The 19804-nt window shown below is 42.0% G+C and overlaps 1 protein-coding gene across 1 annotated transcript in view; it reads left to right on the top strand.

The window, feature by feature from the left end:
* Positions 1 to 19804, top strand: part of MYO10 (myosin X) — a 166684-nt gene that overhangs the window by 82501 nt on the left and 64379 nt on the right. The window contains 8 exon segments of the mRNA XM_080377795.1: positions 5912 to 6099; positions 13060 to 13194; positions 14181 to 14305; positions 15211 to 15224; positions 15350 to 15434; positions 16101 to 16204; positions 18417 to 18546; positions 19458 to 19576. Coding sequence (XP_080233921.1) covers positions 5912 to 6099; positions 13060 to 13194; positions 14181 to 14305; positions 15211 to 15224; positions 15350 to 15434; positions 16101 to 16204; positions 18417 to 18546; positions 19458 to 19576 — 900 coding nt within the window.

Genomic DNA, 19804 nt, shown 5'->3' on the forward strand with positions numbered 1-19804 from the left:
GGCTAAGCCCAGAAAATAGTTTTTGTTGAATAAATTGTTAAATTGATACTATTACCCTCTTAAAAAAAAAAAAAAAAAAGCCCTTACTTTTCTGGCACAGAATCAGTCCCTTAAGTGACTGACTGCAGGGAAGCCAGGGGTCGCTCAAAAACAACCCAGAAACATATTTTTTGAGGCATCTGTAAACATGCTTTTCTTTCTGTAATGAGATGGATTTTTCTTTTCCTGAAAAGCGCTCTTAAGAGAGTTGGACAAAACGGTATTTCTCAATATTAATGTGTCTGTCTGTAACAAAACAATCTTAATTCTATGTTTGATTGGTTCCAACATTTCTGATACGAGGTTTTGAAGGATATATTGATTTTTGGTATCACTGAAGAAACACAATGATAGAGATTGAGGAATGCACTCTCCTTCTGCCTGTGGTAATAGTGCAGTTTTATTTTCTGTTATGATTGTTGATCAGAGACTTAGTTCAGGAGCAGCACATGATGCCCTTTGAGTCCTCCAGAGTCCTCCAGCCTGCTCTGCACCCTCCTTGTAACATGAGATACAGGCTTTGTCCTCCCCATTCATCCCCCCTCCCGCCTTTTGGTTCCCTATTTAATTATTTAAGAAAGAAGGAGGAATGGGATGTCTCAGATGCTAGCAGTCTGGGAAGCACAGAGGGGTACCTTGACATAGAGGGGTGTAAGGAGGTCATGAGAAAAACAATGTGGGATAAAATTGGTGACCCTACATGGGAAGAACAAGCTTGGGTAAACCACAGAAATCATAAAGGATCCTCAGAAATCGAGCAATTACTGTGGAGGTGCAGAAGCCTTGGCGTAAAAGGGAAGAAGTGGGAGGTGGATGGTTGCTGGATATGGAGCAAAGCTGAAAGGATACACCCAAAAAAGCACCTGTGAAGGGGAGAAGGTGGAGAGCAAGGTGGTCCTGATATGTTTAATGTGTTCGGTTTATAGGGTTAATTAAGTGATCTTGCATTAGGGCAGTTTCCTTTTTTGTTGCTTTTTCTGTGTACTGAACCTGAAAAAAAGATTTGAAGGGGAAATTTCTTACTCTACTTTTTCATCTTCTAGTCTGAAAGCCTTTTCTACATGGGAAAGACAGACATTTCAAACTGTATTTAGTTCTTCTATTGCAAACTTCTTTCTTGTATTTTTAAGCTAACTTGAAAAAGTGTATTTTAATCAGTAACGCTTTTTTTTGATCATTTACGTTTGCTTGGCATCAAAGTAAAATGATTGTGTCTTCCTTAAAAAATAAAAAAAAACCCTCTCATGTTAGACAGGTCTACTCTGACATTGCAGGTTTTCCTAGAGTATTTCTGTGGGTATCCGAAATCTTTGTGAGCTGAGCTCTTGAACCTTGTTAAAGAACTAATTGGTTTTGAGTGTTTGAAGAAGTCAGGGGGTGATGTCACTACAGAGGTCGAAAGCTGATTGCTATCAGAAGGCAACAAGGAAAACAAAAAAAGCATTAGGAGAACTGTTGAAAAATCCCTTCCTTTCTCAAGTACATCTTTCATTTTGACTCTTGCGATGCGATTGCCCTACTGAATGTCTAGCTGAGAAGACAGGGCTTGAACTTCTAATTTTGAAAGTCCTCTTAGAGGATCAGCAAACAATCTTATTTCCTCTTTTGTGCTAGAACAGGGAGCAGGATTGTCTGTGGTTTATGACCAAAAGTGTTTTGGAAGATGCATTGTTAATGTAAAATTTCAGTAAAAATTTTGGGAAATTGGGAAAGAAGCCCGGACTTCTAATATGGTGATCAAAGCACTACATTGGATTCAGGCTGAATAACTCAACTTTCATTTATTTTTGGGTTTAAATAAATGTATCAGCAGTAATCTGATAACAAGTTGTTGCTGGTTCAGTCTGTAACAAAGTAAGTCAGGAGTTTCTATGTGGTTCTCTCTGAAGTGTTGAGTTGGTCATATAACAGAAAAGTAAACTGTCGGGTTCATTGCAACAGATTTTAAAAATCAGGCTTGTGATAGGAGCTCTACGCAGTTTTTCTCTGAAATACCCCTCAAACTGTTTCAACTGGAAATCTTCAGAAATCCTGTCCGCTTGTTAGTGCCGTAGCAGATGTATGAGCATTTTTCCCTATTCATAACTGCTTTGGAGTGCTTTCATTAAAATAAGTAATTATTGACTGCAGGAATCAGATTAGAATCTGCAAAGAACAAAGAGAAAATGTAATGCACTCTCTTTTAAGCAAAGTGGAAGTGACATTCTTAAGTGAAAATACCTTTTATGAAATTTCATCCAAACGGCTGCCTTGTGATGTTAGCATAATAAAGTAATTCAGAGATCCCACTTCTGGCTGTTAGCTGCTTTAATTTGCCACGTGATGATGCCTGGTGCAGAAACAGCGTTCAGGAGAAAATACCCATCTGCCGAGCAGCCCTGCACTTTTTGTGTATCTTTACACTGGTTTAACTTGCTGCTAAGATGCTTGCACTTGTGAAACTGGAAATGCTGCCCTCCGAGAATGGGGTTGCAAGAAAGGGGTTGTGTTGGGTGGCTGCTCAGTCCCCAGGGGGTGGAAAAGCGGAGCCCAGCACACGGGGAGGGTCAGGTGGTTCTTTTCTGTGTGTGGGTGCAGGTCATGCTGCACCTCAGGTCCCTGACTTGGTGGCTCTTAGAGGTGCCAGGGCAGAGGCTAGCAGAAGTAGGATCTACTGTTTGTAACATACTGCTACTAGTAAGAGCGTGTGAAAGTTACTGGATGGGAGAAGCTTGGAAGTGATGTAGGAAATTATTTTTGCAGTGTATCTTGCTGCTGTTGAGTGACCTGTGGAAATTTACAAAGACTTTGGGAAGATCTGTCTTTTAATGGGAACCGTTTTAATAATGGGAATAGTTTTTAACAGCGGTGCTGCTTTAGCTCATTGATGCCTTGCTGAACTGCCTTGGGTTAAGGCGGAACTTCCACTTGGTTGGGCCAGCTAACTCCCCATTAGTCCGTGCAGGTATCTAGTTGTACCTGGGCTGGGTTGTGACACTTGGTAGATGGTAAATCTGATCCACTGTGTTTATGTATGAAGAATATAGCTTTTTTGTGACCTTGCCTTGGGATGAGGAAGTTGTTTTTTGAGGGCCTGAGTTTGTTCTGTCTTGCATCGTTGTAATTTGGTGACAATTTGTGCACGCATTTAACTTGTTCTGCGAAGAGGTGATACGTACTCAAAGCACCAGAAGACTGGAACCACAAAATGGGACCTGTTTCAGTAGAGGCTGTGGTTCTTCATGGTTTTGTTGAAATAAAAAGAGAGAGAAAGAAGTTTTAAAATAGTGACGTCTTCTAAGTGGTATTCCATGAGGTGATTTAGGAATTGTTTTTGCCACTATTGTTTCTGCTATTCACCGGGTTTCTGTTCTTGCCATAATACACTACCTTTTCCTCTGAGATGCCTTACATGAATTATGAGGCAACTAAGCTAGCTGACTTTCTTTAATAAAAACCTTTTTCTTATTCACAGCAAGGACTAATATTCTGGAAGCATGTATGTATTTTTTTTTAAAAATAAGCTTAAGTCATGCGAAAGATTGCCTCGTGTTAAGCAAGTCTGTGCAGAAGTGGGCTGCTGTCGCCTTTTATGATATTTACTGTGTGAAATAGGAGAAGCAAGAAAAGTCACACCGTAGTTGTTGGTGGTGCAGGTTTGCCACTGCTTTATCACAGGGAGATCGGGGAGCATGGTGATGTTGTTCTGTCAGGTACCTGGTCACGCAGAAGCTATAGAGTGGATGCTTACGGTTGTAAAGTTAGATGGTATCATGTTTCACAGGGATTTTTAAATTTGCTTCTTTGTCATGGCATCTGTTGTGATGGCATGCCTCAAGTTACTCTTCTTACATTTTAGTAAGGCCTTAGTCAAACTTTAATAAGGTAAAGAGGAAGATTAGCAGTCTATTTTGTTGTTCATGCTTGCACTGTATTCATATAAGAAGATAATTAAAAAAATCTTAAAACTTTGCCCATGCAGTCTGTGCTGAAATATGCACCAAACTGATGAATTTTGTTCATTTTCTCAGTCACTCTCTATCCACTTCAATACATTTTTCAAATAAAATCAAATTAAGTGAGGCAGGAGATAATATTAAGCATGGTATCTCCAGAATTTCCAGCACATTTCCAGGGCATGTGAAATTAATTGATATATCATATGGTTCTCAGAGACTTCCTCATTAGTTATTTAAGAACTGAAGAGAGGATGATCCTAGGAAATTAAGCTGTTGTCTCAGTGCTGTAATTGCCCTGCGATATGATCTTGTGTTGAAATGTGTTGAAATGGTATCTTTCCTCTAGATGAAACCTTCTGAGCTATTCCACAGCATGGAGTTTTTATAAAACACATGTATCGAAACTTCACAGCTCTGTAAAAGGTACTTGAGTTACAGTGAGGAGGAATATTCCCCTTGCAGCTAATAAAATCATCATAATTTCAAGGACACTGCTGCAGCCCCCTTAACAAGAGCTCAGAGCTGCTGCTTGCATTGGCCTGATGGAGGAGGAACAGGTGGGTAACAGGGAACGTAACAGCAGGGTGACAGTGAGACCAGAGAGCTGATACACAGCGATAATTACATGTTAATTAAGGAGAAGAGGCAGGCAGGTAGATGTGGAATGTGAACACTGTGGCAGAAACCGACAGAGAGGAAAGGAGACGCAGGGGAGCTGGCGGCTTGCTGGGGCGGAGGGGGGCTGCAGGAGGGGCAGGGGGGGCTGTGTTCCCGTGGCTTGCCTTATCCAGCCCTTTCTGGGTAGGGTGCTGCGGAGGTGAGGAGAGCCTCAGTCCTGCTGTCAGCTTCACAGCTGGTTGCTGTCGGGAGCGAGAGGGGTTGGCTGCTGGTGAAACATCTGTCTGTACGCGGGGACCATGTTACAGGCTGGAGGCTTCGCAGCCTGGCTCCTTGCAAGCCCGCAGCGAGGCTGTTGAAGCCAGGTGTCAGCTTCCTGCCTGGAACTGCAGAAAGGGTGCTTAGCAAAACAAAATTAGCATCACAGTGGTAATGCCATACGCGCCATGTGATGAATCAATTAATTTCACATGCCGAGGAAATGTGCTGGAAGTTCTGGAGATACCATGCTTAATACTATCTCCTACCTCACTTAATTTGATTTTATGTGAAAAATGTATTGAAGTAGAGAGAGGGTGACAGAAAGTGAAGAGCAGTGTGAATAGGCTGTTGCAAGTGATCACATTACCACAGCCTAATGAGTTCAGGCGAATGGGAATGGGCATAAGCTGCTACCTGGGTGGTTTTAACTGATGTGCTCTCTAATTGCAGTGGGATAGAAAGGCATGCCTTGTCAGCTGCCATTGTGCATCAAACTAGTAAAAAATTAAATTGCAAAACTCCAGTGTTTTGGGAGCATCTGCCAGTTGACGTGCTTTTCTTAGAGCCTGCTACTATATAACCGTGCTAGCATATACCATAATTTATAATAATTCCATTTTAAAAATGAGTAGCCAAGATGGACTTGGAATACTGTACATAGAAACATGGACTTTTGCACCTATACCTGGGGGACAGTCAGGTTTTTAGTAACTTCAGCGAGTCCCTAAGAACGTGTGAGAAGCTGCTGTAGACTGGTGCTTGTAGTCATTACTGTGCAGCTGTAAGCGGCCTTAAGGCAGCGATGCATCAGCCGAGGAGCTGTGCTGTAGGTGGGGTGAGCTTGAAAACATGGCAGAGGTGGAAACAACTTTTACCCTTCTGTTGCTTTTGTTAAAAGGAAGAAGGCAGGGGGGAAATGCCAAAGGATTTTCTTTATCCAAAGGATTGCTAGGCTTTTGCAAATGTATTTGTTGTCTTTCATTTGGGAAGAGTGTTAATCTGTTCCACCCCATGTGTAATAACAAACTGGGCGGGGGGGGGCTGTGCTTTTGCAGACCTACATTGGTTCGATAGTTGCCTCTGTGAACCCTTACAAGAGCATCCCGGGACTGTATGACTGCGCTGCGGTGGAGCGATACAGCAAGCACCACATGGGAGAGATTGCACCTCATATCTTCGCTGTGGCGAACGAGTGCTACCGCTGCCTTTGGAAGCGCCATGACAACCAGTGTATCCTCATCAGGTAAATGGTGGTGGTGGCTGCTGCTGCTGCTTTGACTGTCCCTGCTGGTGAGCCTTCCAGATATGGTTTAGGCCCATAGGTTTGGGTCACATGGAGAGCAGAACTCCAAAAGAAAGTAGACTTTAAAGCATTGGAGTTTTGGGAGAGAGTTCTGAACTCACTCTGTATCATTCTGTGGACCTGTAACTAAATGTTAATTTTTCTCATGCATCTTACGATTTCTGTAAGTGAAAAAATCTATTGTGTTTTTGTGCATTTTTTGCTACTTGCCTATCAAATGTTACCCCAAGTGCTTTCCCCACCGGTTGAACATCCTCGTGCGGCTGAGTATGTCACCACTAGAGCCTGAACTCTGTATCTAGAGGAAAGGAAAAAATAGCACACCACTCTTGAGAAATGTGGCAAATAATAATAGCAAAAGAGAAAACCCTCCACGTTGCAGCCATATAATTCTGCTTGATTCATCTTCCTTGCTTGATCTCATCATGTTTAATTTAATGGTGATTTAATAGCTTCCCATTTGATCCACTGTGTCACTGGTATTCAGGATCTCACTGCTGCCGAACGTACGTTGAGAGCAGTTGGCATTTCAATCGCTTTTCGCTGCTTTCAGCTCCTCCTTCCTTCTTGCTCCAGAAGAGCTGAAAACACAGCCAGCTCTTTTCCCTTTCCCCTGCCTGCCAGCTCAGCTGCCTTGGCTCGCATGTGGGCAGGGAAGCAGAAGCCTTGCCGGCTGGATCGAGAGCAGCCGCTCGCTCGGTGGCAATGGCAGCGTGGCACCAGCCACCAGGGTCCGGGCAGGGGTGAGAGAGCTTGTGTTTCCCCTCCCTCTTCTGCCTTTGCAGTGTTTTTGTGATTAAGCCTGTTTGCTCTTGCCTTCTTGCAGCACAAGTTAAGTGTAGAGAGCTCTTCAAACAAGGTGACACAATTTCAGGTGTCCCCCGACTTCCATGTGAGCCCTTGTGACAGCCGTGGAACCACAGCATGGGGGCAGCCGGTGGGCCGGGGGGGGGGTGGTTCAGGGTGCGGGCAGCACCTTTAGCAATAGGCAGTTTCTACTGGCATTTAAGATTACAGGCCAGTTTGCAAGGCTTGCTGGCGAAGAGGTGTATTTGGCACACATGGTTCAGTATTGTTCAGACGGCTGTTAGAAATGTAGATCAGATGCAACACAGCTGGGTCTGGTTCCAACTTTCTGCAAGCTCTCAGGTCACGGTTCCTGCCTGCCGTCGCCTCTAGGCAGGTTCTGCCTGTGGCACAAAGGCAGAGGGGATTCAGTGTGTTTTTCAGCTTTTTTTCCAGCTGTGTTTTTCCTTTTTATTATGTAATACATAGTGCTGTACATATATAGCCGAGTCCAGGTGACACTCCAAAAAAAAGCCAAAATGCACAGAGATCTTTGTCACGTGAAGGTAGCTGGCCTGGAGTCATGATTTCATGTTTTAATGTCAGGTAGTTAATTGTGAGCAGCCCCTGTACCTAAATATTGGGAAACAATTTCTAGTGCCTAGCAGGTGGCTGTTGGTATTTCTGTCATTGTGTACTGGTCCAAGTATTTTACCTTTCCTTCCAGCTTCCCACAAGCTGCCAAGAGAAAAGCAGGTTGTGTCCTAAAAAGGACATAAGCAGAACTCTCTTGATATTCCAGAGGAGTCTCCAGCAGTCCCTGTTCTGTAAACCATGTGCCTTGGTACAGACAAACCATAATATGGAGAAGTTTTGCATTAGCAGTTCCTTTTAAATTTGTTTACTGTTGTCGTAGATTAAAACAATGATTTGTGTAAGTTCAGTGTTTCAGACAAGTGCCGCAATGCAACCTTATAAGGGTATCTTGTTTCTACAGAAATTGAGGGAATGTGCAATTGAAATAAAAAAATAAAAAGTTAAATCTGCTTTCCTAAAACAGTATTACATGCTGTATCTGTGAAGGACTCAGAACAGGAATTTTTTTTAAATTACTGAAGGTTCTCAATGGCTCTCACGAGGTTTGGGAAGGTCCCTGTGATCATGCGGTTAGTTTGGAGCATCAGAAGTGGATGTATACCAGTGTGCTCATCCAATTCGGCATCCTGGTTATTCCTGCATCTTTTACTGTCTTAGAATTAGATGTTGCAACAAGTCACTGTCAGGCTTTCTTGGTTACTCCCGGCATTTGGAAAAAAAGGTCAAGTGGAGCTCTGCAGCGTCTGGATTCAGGTAGACGTCCTGGTCTTGTATGTTACGTAAGAGATGCTAAAAAGGAAAAAGTTGTTGCATCACGAAACACAACAAACAGTTACATCCAGTTTAGACGAGTGACTTGTTTGTGTAGGCTTCACGTTCTGATTTACCTGCTCCTAACTTCGGGATCTAAAAGCTCAGTAGCAATTTGTCGTGTGTCCTTCCCCCCCCCCCCCCCCCCCCCCCCCAAGACGTATGGTGCCGAACGGGTCCTTGTCATCCTCTGGGCTCGCGGTGCCCCCTGCTGGCACCTGGGTCTGGCTCAGCCTGGCTTTGGAGCTGCTTCCTTAAGGCTTCGGGTTCAAAAATCTGTTTTGAGATGCTTGGGATGTCTGGGTGGAATAGGATGAGAGGGTTAAGGCAAGAACCTGAATTAAAAACTGCCATCAGTAGTGACTCAAAATGTAATATAAATGAGAGACTATTTTTCCAGTGTAACCACCCGGACCAGAGGTGAAAAGGAAGGAAATACAGACAAGATGATATTAAATGGGGTCACCCAGAGATGTTTATTTATCAGTCTGTGTTACATAGGGTTATTTTAATTCATGATAGTGCTGCATAAAAATGACTTGGCAGCCTAAAATGTCAACAAAATAACACATTGAAGAAGCTGTGCACAACCTGTGCATTAGAATATTTACACTATTGTGAAATGGTATTTTTGTTTTCCCATGCTAAAAATGGTTCATCTAGCTACTGAACTAGAGTTTTCATGTAGGGAAAACCATCTACGTCAAGTGCTTAGTTTCATGTTTAGCTGAACTTACTGCAAAGTCCAGTTTCATATAAAACAGGGGAAGGGGGGGGGGGGGGAAACCACAACAAAAACCAACACAAAAGTCTACCACAGTTAAATTTGATGCTGCAACAGACACATTAAAAAAATTAAATAATTAACGTCTAGTGATTCTTCAGCTGGGTGCCTTGGCAGGAGCATGAAGGAGTCCATGTTACTCAAGGAATAGCCAAACAGCTTGTCCTGATGTAGGGAAGGGACCGAGTTCCCCCACGATTACCTGGTGTTCACAAGTTGGGACCAAGTTCAAACCCCCACCCCTTATTGTAAGAATAGGAGAGTATCTGTAGGGGGTTTATTTGTTGCTGCTCTGTTTATAAGGTGGTCTAGTCCATGTAAAAGCACACACAGGCTCTTCTCTCAGATACAATAGCAACTGATGCACTTTAAGCACTTGAAGTGTAAAGCACTTGAAGGAGCAGCAATAGTTACGCTGAGTGACATTCAAGTTGGTGCGTAAGTGGGAAATCACAGTCTGACACCAGTTTGTTCTCTCTGTTATCATCAGATGGCCTGGCATTTTTGTTGTTGTTGTTCAGCTTGAAAACCAGTGTGAACCAAAAGTACCAAAAGTACTCTTTTGATGAGACCCAGGCTGTGATGGGAAGGCTTCTCATGAGACTGACACACCAAAATTCACATGTGTGTTTGACAGACTGTATTTGCTGAAGAGGCCTGTTTGGACTGTGTGTGTCTGTCTTTGGGGTTTTAAAGCTAGCAGACGGAACTGAGAAGTGATTTAGAGTAGTGCCTCACTGCCTCACTCATTTAGAGTCCTTCAGAATGAGGAGTCTGTCTGGGTGACCCCTTTTTCCACTGCAGCAGTCTGGAGTCTAGGCTGCTGCGCCCTTAGCAAGATGCCCTGCGTAGAGCAAGTCACGGAGAAAGTCTAAAGATCTCCTAAATGGGGGCCTTGTGGGTTGCTGTCACACTTAATATAGTCACAGTACCGAACGTAGCGATGTGGAACGAGCTGGGCACTTAAACTCACAGGGTGGAAAGGTTGCTGGAAAGGTTGTCTGTGCACTAAAATAATCACCCTTGCACTGACCTTGGCAACTTCTTACAGGCATAGGCTTTCTACGGAGTCTGAAATACTGATCCCACTCAGTGTACCGTTAGTATGTGTGCTGTAGGGTTAAATAAACAACTTTACAGTTTAGCATGCTTGTTCTTGATTTTCATCTCATCAGTAACTGGGTTTTATAAAGCATTTTTGTAAAGGAAAAATGCAGAGCTAACTTGGGACCCATAATTTTACATGCATCGAGCTGAGACACACCGTACAGGGGTGAAACCGTACTGTCATGCCGGGGGCTCGGGGAACCCATCCACTCAGTGCTCAGTAGTGGTTGTGGGAGTGAAAAGAACAGAATAGAATAGAATAGGAGAGGTTACTAGTAGATTAATAGAGAGCATGGAGCAAATCCAGCCTTCGCTCGTATTTTGAGTATGTTGCACAAGCCTTTCCCCCTCCATTCCTTGGTATCCAGGAGGACTTTGTAGAGCTGGAGGTGGTTCAGAGGAGAGCAAAAAGGAGCGATCAGAAGAATAGTGTGGTTTCATACGCGGGAATGGCTAGCGGAGATGGGCAACTCAAACTAGGGGAGCTATCCATGAAGTCATGTGCAACAGAGAGAGGGAGGAGTGGGATGAATTGTTGTTTTCTCCTTCCAAGAGAGCTGGGAGCCGCCAAATGAAGCCGATAGGAGGCAGATCCAAACCACGATGTGTTTGTGTGCTTTCAAAGGGAGTATGGCTAGAAACTCATGGAAGATAAATCCATTGAGGGTTACAAGACACATGGTTGTAAACGAGGTTTCGATCAGAAACCCTCTGAACAGCAAATAAGTGGAAGCTGGAAGAACACAGAAGGGAAGTATCACATGTCTGGGCATCTCCGTGTGGCAACTGTCAGAGGACACTGACCAGGTAGATCTTTGGCCTGACCCTGTTTTGAGCCTCTCCTGTTGTAAGAAAAGATCAAGAGCATGTAATTGTGCATAATACCAACTGTACCAGAGATAGGCACAGGAAATACTTTTCTATCAGCTTTGAATATCTCACTTGTAGAATTGTTCTTGATTATGGTGGGGTAACTTTTAGCTTCTATAAAAATGGGACAGAAAGTGGGGGGAGAGGAGGGATGGTGTCAGTGAAAGAGCTCATATTCTCCTTGGCACCTGTATCCTTGCTGTTGACATATACGTTGCTCGGAGGGTGAGAATTTAGGCGGGCATCGTTTGGTGATTTTTTGCAGTGTTTTTGCACTAAACAAGGATGATGCAAGGGTTTGTGAAGCTCTTTCAAAACTAGCAGCAGAAGTGTTTTGTACAAGAAGCAAGTATTCCGTACAGTGAATATTAAATATTTACTTTGCTGGCAAAGGAGCATGAGTGAGGGCCTGCAAAGAGAATGGGAACAAACACCAAAAAGGCCAGATGTCAAAGGTAAAACTAAATTAAAAATACTACAGAGTTTGTTTGAGATGGTATAAGTATGATGGATGAATCATACTGGCTGGAACGTATCAGTGGATAGCATATCTTGTATGAAGTTTTATGAAACATTTTAAAGCCACTGATTCTTCTTGGGAAATGCTTAAATCTGAGCAACAAAACTCTGTATCTCGTTATGTTTTCTGAATGCCTCTTCCCCGATTATTTTTTTTAATCGTTGGCATTTATTTGCAGGAAAATGTTGTGCTGCTTTCTTGGACTGTACCTTTCTTCTTTACTTTTTACTAGAAAGCATCATTATACTTTGCCATAACTTAAAATCACCAGGCTCGCCACTCCGCAGTGGCACAACAAAAGACAGTCAAATACACTAAACTTGCTCCATGTGCCCGGTAGTGCTCCATCAAAGTCCATGACAAAACTCCCACTTGCTACAGTGAAAAGGGTAGGATAAGACTGAAATGTACCTCCTTTCATTTGGGAGCAAGCTGGAATTAGGCACAGCTTAATGAAGAACTAGGAAAACTAGGAATAAGGCTGCAGCTTAGGATACAATGCTATGACTTCAGATGAAAAGTAAGCAAGCCAGACAAACTTTAACCACAGGTTTTGTTTCTTAATGGCTCACGGTGGGATTTTAGCTATAAGACTACATAATTGAAGGGAAATTACATTGGAGAAATGAGCCAAATCTATACCTTCCCTTTTTAGAGTGTTGGTTTTGAAGAGAAGGCGAGTATATTGCCTCCTGTTTGTATCAGGAAGATTGCTTATTAACAGTTTGGTTTTAAAATGTCAATTTAACATTATCAAATAGCTTTGTTCTGCTGTGGGTGAAGATAAGAGGTTTTACATCTCTGATGGTGATGAGAGGTGAAAATTGTAGATTTCAAACTCATGAGTCTGGTTTATTTGGATGAGCATATAAAAAGTTTAGTTAAAGAATATGTAGCTCGCTAAGAATATCAGAATTAATTATATTAGTAGCCTTTATGTGCTCTAATATGCACTGATGTCTCTGACCTCCTCCTTCTCACAGCTGGGCTCCCTCCTTAGCTAGGTCGCTGCAACATAATCACAAACTTTCCCAGCTTAATTCATATCCTGGACTTTCTTCCTGACCATTGCCATGCCTTTGTTCTAACTTTGTTTTTCCATGTTGGTGAGAATTGTTGCATAGCTGTTTGTATTCAGAGAGCTCTTCGTTGCCTCATGGGTGTTGGGTACATCCTTATGCAATCAATGCCTTGCAGTGTTGTCTGAACAATGGTGTGAAGACTAAAGATAGCTTGCATTTTGTGTTGAATGTCATATTCAGCAAGCTTAAAGGGTTCTTCTGCTGCTGTTTGAGTATCGTTTCTAATCACCCCTATCTTCTTGACCCCCAGTTATTTGGGGTATGGAGGGCTGGCCAGACAGAGAGCTTTTGCACTGGCAGCTTGAACTGTGCAAACACTTTTCTCCTCCTTCCTCGTCTTGCAGTGGTGAAAGTGGTGCTGGTAAGACAGAAAGCACAAAGCTGATTCTCAAGTTCTTGTCTGCAATGAGCCAACATTCACTGGAGTTGTCCTGCAGAGAGAAGACCTCCTGTGTGGAGCAAGCTATTCTTGAGAGCAGGTACTAGATCTTTCAGCACACAGGTATTTTTTTCCAGAAGACGTAAGCCTTGTCATTGAAATAAGAGCTTGCAATGTAATTAAAGACGTGGGTGCATTTACAAAACAGTAAAATGAAATAGGAAAAGGGGAAAATTTCCATTAAACAGAATTACCTGGCTACTCTAGAGAGTTGTGAGCGCAGTGGTATATCTTAATGAAGCAAAAACATACAGAGTTTTGAAATGGACGATGCTTTAGTGGTGGATTTCATTTTTGTTTGGGGCTGAATTCAAATAATCAGAGGGAGGGAAATGTGTGATGGAAGGGAGAAACGATTGCTTTTGGTTTGTGTAGCCTGGGGATAAGGTAGAACAAGATACAGCATGGTGAAGATAAAGTGTGCAAGTGGTAAAAACATGCTGAGGAAAGGGAGGGTAAGGGGAACTGATAAGACAGATGAGTAAATACATACATCAGATAAATTGGACTAAGCAAGCAAAAAAAAAAATCAATGTTCAAATAAAGTAGCACATGGTTTTAAACCATTTGAAAACAAAGACAGTTAGAGATGCTATTACTTTTGTTTATCATGCTTCATCTCTGTTTTACCTGCTGTATCTTGATGTAATTATTTTTTTTTAATTGCCGTAGGACAAGGACTATTTTCCCTACATCTGTCTAGCCATTTGCATGTGCTGAGATGTCTTATTTCTATAATTTGAGTACTGCAGTGAGAATTGTGTGCATCTTTTGAACACTTAGAGATTAAGCTGCAGAGTAGTTTAATGTGATTAGTGCTCCTGTTGTTTGGATACTTGCGTGTTTTGATAGAAAATTGAGATGCCCTTTGTTAATAAATTGAGGGTAATACTGAGGATTTAGGCTGTGGCTGAGGAAGGTGCCAGAAATGAACTTTTTGGAGTGCTGTTGCATTCACCAGTCCCATGTGAAACCGTTGGCATGCTGGTCACACGTTAACACTCTTCTTCTTCCGTATTTTCACAGCCCAATAATGGAAGCTTTTGGCAACGCGAAGACTGTTTACAACAACAACTCAAGTCGCTTTGGGAAGTTTATTCAGCTGAACATCTGTCAGAAGGGGAACATTCAGGGAGGAAGAATTATAGATTGTATCCTCATTCAGTGATTTTCACCCCAGTTTGTGGGCAGCGCCCACATACCTCCTCTGTGGAGGACTGGGAGAGAAGTGGCTCAGTCTTGTTTGTCCTTTCACCTCCGTTCTGAAACATACATAATTAAATTGAGCTGATGCAGGTGGGAAAGGGAAGCAGTAACACCACATTCTGCATGAGGTCATGCACACATACATGTGCATTTGTGGTGAAGTGGGGTGTGTATGCTCTTGGAGGACCAGGATTTTATATTGCTGCTGCTAGTGTGGCTCATGTGCATGTTCCCGCATAATGAGCTTAAAACAGCCTGAGTTCTTTGGGATAACTTCAGTTGTCAGCTAGTTCCCTCATTTATTATGTCTGAAGATAAGCCTCTTACTTTTCTGGAAAAGTACATGGAAGGGTAGAGCTGCTGAATTTCTGCAGTGTGCCTGGTGAGACAAATCCTCGAATTTGTCCTGAATTTGGCAAAATTGGATTATGAGCCAGCACCACTAGAGCAACAGAGGTGTGGGAATGAGGAATACACTAAGGGGTTCCTACCTAGCATTTTGAACATAAGCTGCTTTTGCAGTGGGACAGATTTCATCCTTAAAGCTTGTTTCCAAGCTTTAGGGAAAAGAAAAAGTAAAGAAAAGCAGATGTTGTTTAAAATCCAGAACATGACAAGCCCAGTTTTGTTGGGATGGAGGGGAAGGAGGTGGGGGAACGCATTGGTATTAGAACAGCTGCAGTATTATCATTGTTGCTACTTTATTCATCTTGTTATGGCAGTAGGAACATCGTAAGAAAAGACGATTACACTCTTCCTATTGTCTCAAATGAAAGAATAAGATTAGGAATAGTTCGTGTGTTAATTGCTTCTTTATTCCTTGACTGAATTTTTTTCTTCCTGGGTATAGATTTATTGGAAAAAGTAAGTTGGCGTTTGCTTTTGCTCAGTTAATTTTGATTGATTTAATGTTTTCTTTGAAATTGCGGATGAAAAAATTCTCCTTTAAAAACAATTGCTTGAATGGAAACTATTTTTTACTTTGACAGAATCGTGTAGTAAGACAAAACCCTGGGGAAAGAAATTATCATATATTCTATGCTCTGCTGGCAGGGATAGAAGAGAGAGAGAAAGGTGAGTGGCAAAACGCGAGTCGCGCAACCGTAGTGTCTTTCTGTTAGCAGTCAGCCATGGTGACAGCCGTAGAGAATTTAACTGCAAAACCCACTAACCCAAGCAGAGAAATAGGTTATGTATTCAGCTGGGATTCAGTGTGTGTGAATTTGAGCTCAACTTGATAAAGCAAACTGCTTAGTTGAAGAATGTCACTGAGCTGCTGGTAATTTTTCTCCCAGCTTCTGCTTTGGCCCTGGAAAAATTATTTGGGGACAAACATGCCTCATTCTGTTCAAGCTGAATATTTTTGCTGGTACTAAAAAACTCCACAGCAACAAAGAGAAATAATTCTGGTTCCTCTAATCCTCTCTCTTAAAGAATAAATCCACAGAACAAAGGAAATTACATTTGTATATTTGCAAAATTGCTTAAAGCTGTCTCAACATCTCCCTTTAGGCCTGCTGTCTTTGCATGCTAAGAAGTAGAGTTAACTCCATTGTGCAGCTAAATAAAGCAAAACCCAGCAAAATGAAATGCCATATCTGATCTTAATATACAACTTTGTGCATCTTCATAACTTCTGAGCAAACAAATTTCAGACTGTGACACAGTAACTTGTGGAGTGCTTTTGTTTTGCGATGCGTTGTGGTTTTTTTCACTCGTCCTCTTTTCTCTCCTCGTTAGATGCTTTTTACTTATCTGTACCAGAGAACTACCACTACCTGAATCAATCTGGATGTATAGCGGATAAGACAATCAGTGACAAAGATTCTTTCAAGGAAGTCATTGTGAGTTGTTTCCCTAGTTCTTTATGCTTTAAAAATGCTGGAGGTTCAGGTGGCTGGGGCCCATTGACAGAGCAGGGGGCAAAGCCCCCTTGTGCTTACCTGCACGTGTGGCTCCCTCATTGAGGCACTAATCTTACAGGGACTTACATTTTCTAGTAAAATTTTGCTGTCATTTTGAGCATGTCTTTACCCTCCCCCCAATATCTGATTTTTACTCTATCATATCAAACTGTGCTATAATTTAGTTGAAATGATTACATTTTGGAATGAAAAGATTATCGGTTGGGAAGACAGTGAGACATTTACATGCCTTTGCCTATCCCTGCAGTGCTTTGCATTAGAGCTATGTCAACTTCTGTTGTTTTTCCATCCTAAAGCTTTGTCCAGATAATGTAGCATCTACTGGGTCAAGTTAGCAGCACGGCACATGGGGAGTGAAGCACCTGGCTTTCCGTGACTCTTTATGTTGCATCTGGGAAATCCAGTTATATGGAGTAACTTTCACAATTGAGCTGAAGAAAATGTAAACGCAGATTAAAAAATAGATGCTGATGGAATGTTTATCTGAATGGCTTTGTCTTATACCCACAACAGTTAGGTACAGCAATTAGTCTATACTGACTGTTAGGATAATTGCTATTTGCTTACTATATCACTGAGGTGACGTGTTAGATTTTAAAAATCAGAAAAAATACTTGGTTTTATGCCCTTCACCAGACTATTTTTGCTTAGCTATGTTAATCTCTTTGCCAAATTGACAAATTAATGTATAGTGGATGCAACCGTTATTTTTAGTGTAAAAACCCACTCATCTAGTGTGGTGGAAGGAGGTTGGAAAAGTTGGTAACTTAACTATATTGTAGTCACATGCTTAAGTTGATTAGCGTGACATTTAATTTGTGCTAATCATCCCAGGGTAGGCAGAGCATGAAATCAGCTGGGCAGGTGACGCTTGCGTGCTGCCTGCGGCGGGGGGCTTGGAGCAGGGGCTGAGGCTGCCAGGCGGCGTTCCCAGAGCAGGAGGTGGGCAGAAACCCCGCCGATCACCCTCGCCTGTCTTTTCCTATTATAGTCATCTCCTTTGCCTGTTGTTATTGTGGTTTAAGTCTCGGAAACGTTATTTAAGTGCAAATTTTTGTAGGAGGCAGGGAGGAAGGAGGAACTGAATGGCGAGCGTGGAGAAGAACTCCTAGTGCTACTGCCTTTCTTAGAGCTCTGCTGTGAAAGGTCTTCTATGCAAAATAAACCTTCAGCCATTATCTCTTCTCTGCTTTTAATTGTGGGATGAGTCTGAGGCTTTTCCATTTGTGATTGATGATTTGTACAAGATAAAACGAGTCGTGTGTCATCTGTCAGACACCTGCAGTGACTGTAACGTGATGAGTCTAACTGTAAGGGTGGTAAAACTGTGATTTGGTCCCAGACAGGCTCATATTAGAGCCAAATTTGGGAAATTCTGGTCATTTCAAGAGGCATACAATTACTTACCCTTTCTGTGCAAGAGGAAAATGTATGTTCCTCCTCTTGTTTTAATATTTCTTCAGACAGAGAATTACTGTTCTCATTTATGTAGTTGAGCCTTGATCACTGCCGTATTGTTTATTCATAAATTCAGTACATTTTATATAGATCTCTTTTGCTTGCTGGATTCTGCTGTAAGATGTCAGACCACACCACTAAGGTGTGTGTTTGGGCTTCACAGCTTGCCCAGAATATGCTGCAGAGGGCTGCTCTGAAGTCTCCATGGATGAGACAACAAATGAGCAAATCCCAACATGTTGCTGTGCTTCTTCCCCCGTGCCCTGTTGCCTACAAGGCTAACTGGCAAAACTTGGTAAAAACACAGAGGAGGTTATCAGTTACTAATGCCAATTAGTGAAATCACGCCTGATGCACGACTCAGTAGGGCATATCATTCTGATATTTGTGCAGTTTTAATGAAGAATTTGAAAGCAAATTACAGCATCCTTACAGCATAAGGAGGAGATTTCTTAAAACCAGAGCAATACTTACTTGTTCCAAGATGTCCCCGTCAGGTCTTCCAGTGTATTCAATTTGAGATGAAACCAAAGGAATTAACTGTTCCTGCCAGCCCTCTTGTCAGTCCTGGCTTGTTTTTCTAAGGCCTGACAACGCAGTTTGGTGGGTTTGTCCTTGTCGCCGTTTTTGAGTCAATGTGTGTGTTATTGAAGAAGCTCACATGTCATTCCAGACTGCAATGGAAGTGATGCAGTTCAGCAAGGAGGAGGTGCGAGAAGTTTTGAGGCTGTTGGCTGGCATTTTGCATCTAGGAAATGTTGAGTTCATCACTGCTGGTGGGGCACAGGTGTCCTTTAAAACAGGTGAGAAGGCTGTGCATCCAAATGTAAGTGTTTCTTGAGGTTGCGAAAACAATATTCATTGCTAGTATACGTGACCATAGCAAAGGCAAACAGTCAAGGGGTCTTACTGCCTTTTAGCATCTGTAAATATTGATTAAAATGTTAGGGGTTTGGCAGATAAGGCAAATTAGTCTGCTGCTGGATGCTCAGTCTTAATTAGGGAAGACCTTGGGCACACATTTGTTCCATTAATAGTACTGAAATTCCATTTTAATCTAATTCTTTCTTTGAAATATTCTAACAAAAGTCCTCAAGTACATTCCTTAACTCAGATCTCCACCGAAGGTGTCTTTTGTTAGAGCTTTCAATACTTCAATTACAAATGTGAATGTGCTGGTATGTGTAAAGATTGGGCTGGCAAGCATTTTAAGTGTTTGTTCAAATATGACAATAAAGAGTAGCATTACACACTGCTTTATATACTGTATTCTAGCAAAATTGCAAATTATAGTGTGCATGTAAAAAGAAAAAATCATTGGTTTTCTTTATCCTCAGCATCCTGAGGGAAGCTGAAACGCATTCATGTGGACAAATAGTGAATTACTGTTTGTACCTGGAAAAATATGTTAGTGTAAGCAGTAGGTTGTTTGAATCCTTGACATGTAACATTTAGAAGAAAATAAGTATTTGTGACTGACTTGTGATGACTTTCTAATGCTCAGTTCCTTTAGTTATGCATATTTATGATACAGTGCCTTTTCATGAGCAGCAAAAACATATCCTAGGGTTTCTAGTTGTGTTTTTATCTCTAATCCCCATAATTTCGGAAGCATCTTAAATGGTGGTGGTAGTAACAATAGTAACACAACAAGCTAGTTTCGTAACCTTAGACATTTAAGGATGTATTTGTATTTGTCTCTTTCTTTTGCCAGCTCTGGGTAGATCTGCTGAACTGCTGGGGTTGGACTCTACACAGCTAACTGAAGCATTAACACAGAGGTCAATGATACTCAGGGGAGAAGAAATCCTAACACCTCTTAGTATACAACAAGTAAGGCTTCTCAGTCTTGACATGTTTTTAGGGTCTGTTAAAATATATGGCTTGGTCTTCAAGTCCAGGGAAGTCAGTGGTCACTTAGGAACAGAAGCTTAGCTCATGCATCTGAGTTGCTGTCAAAAATACTGTGTACATTTTTGGGGAAGGATATAGTTGGACTTTTAGAAATCTCTGTGGATCCTATCCTATCATTCTGGCCAGGGCTTATGGCTTGGCTCTTGT

The sequence above is a fragment of the Falco punctatus genome (genome assembly GCF_963210335.1).
Source record: "Falco punctatus genome assembly, chromosome: 3".
Classification (NCBI taxonomy): domain Eukaryota; kingdom Metazoa; phylum Chordata; class Aves; order Falconiformes; family Falconidae; genus Falco; species Falco punctatus.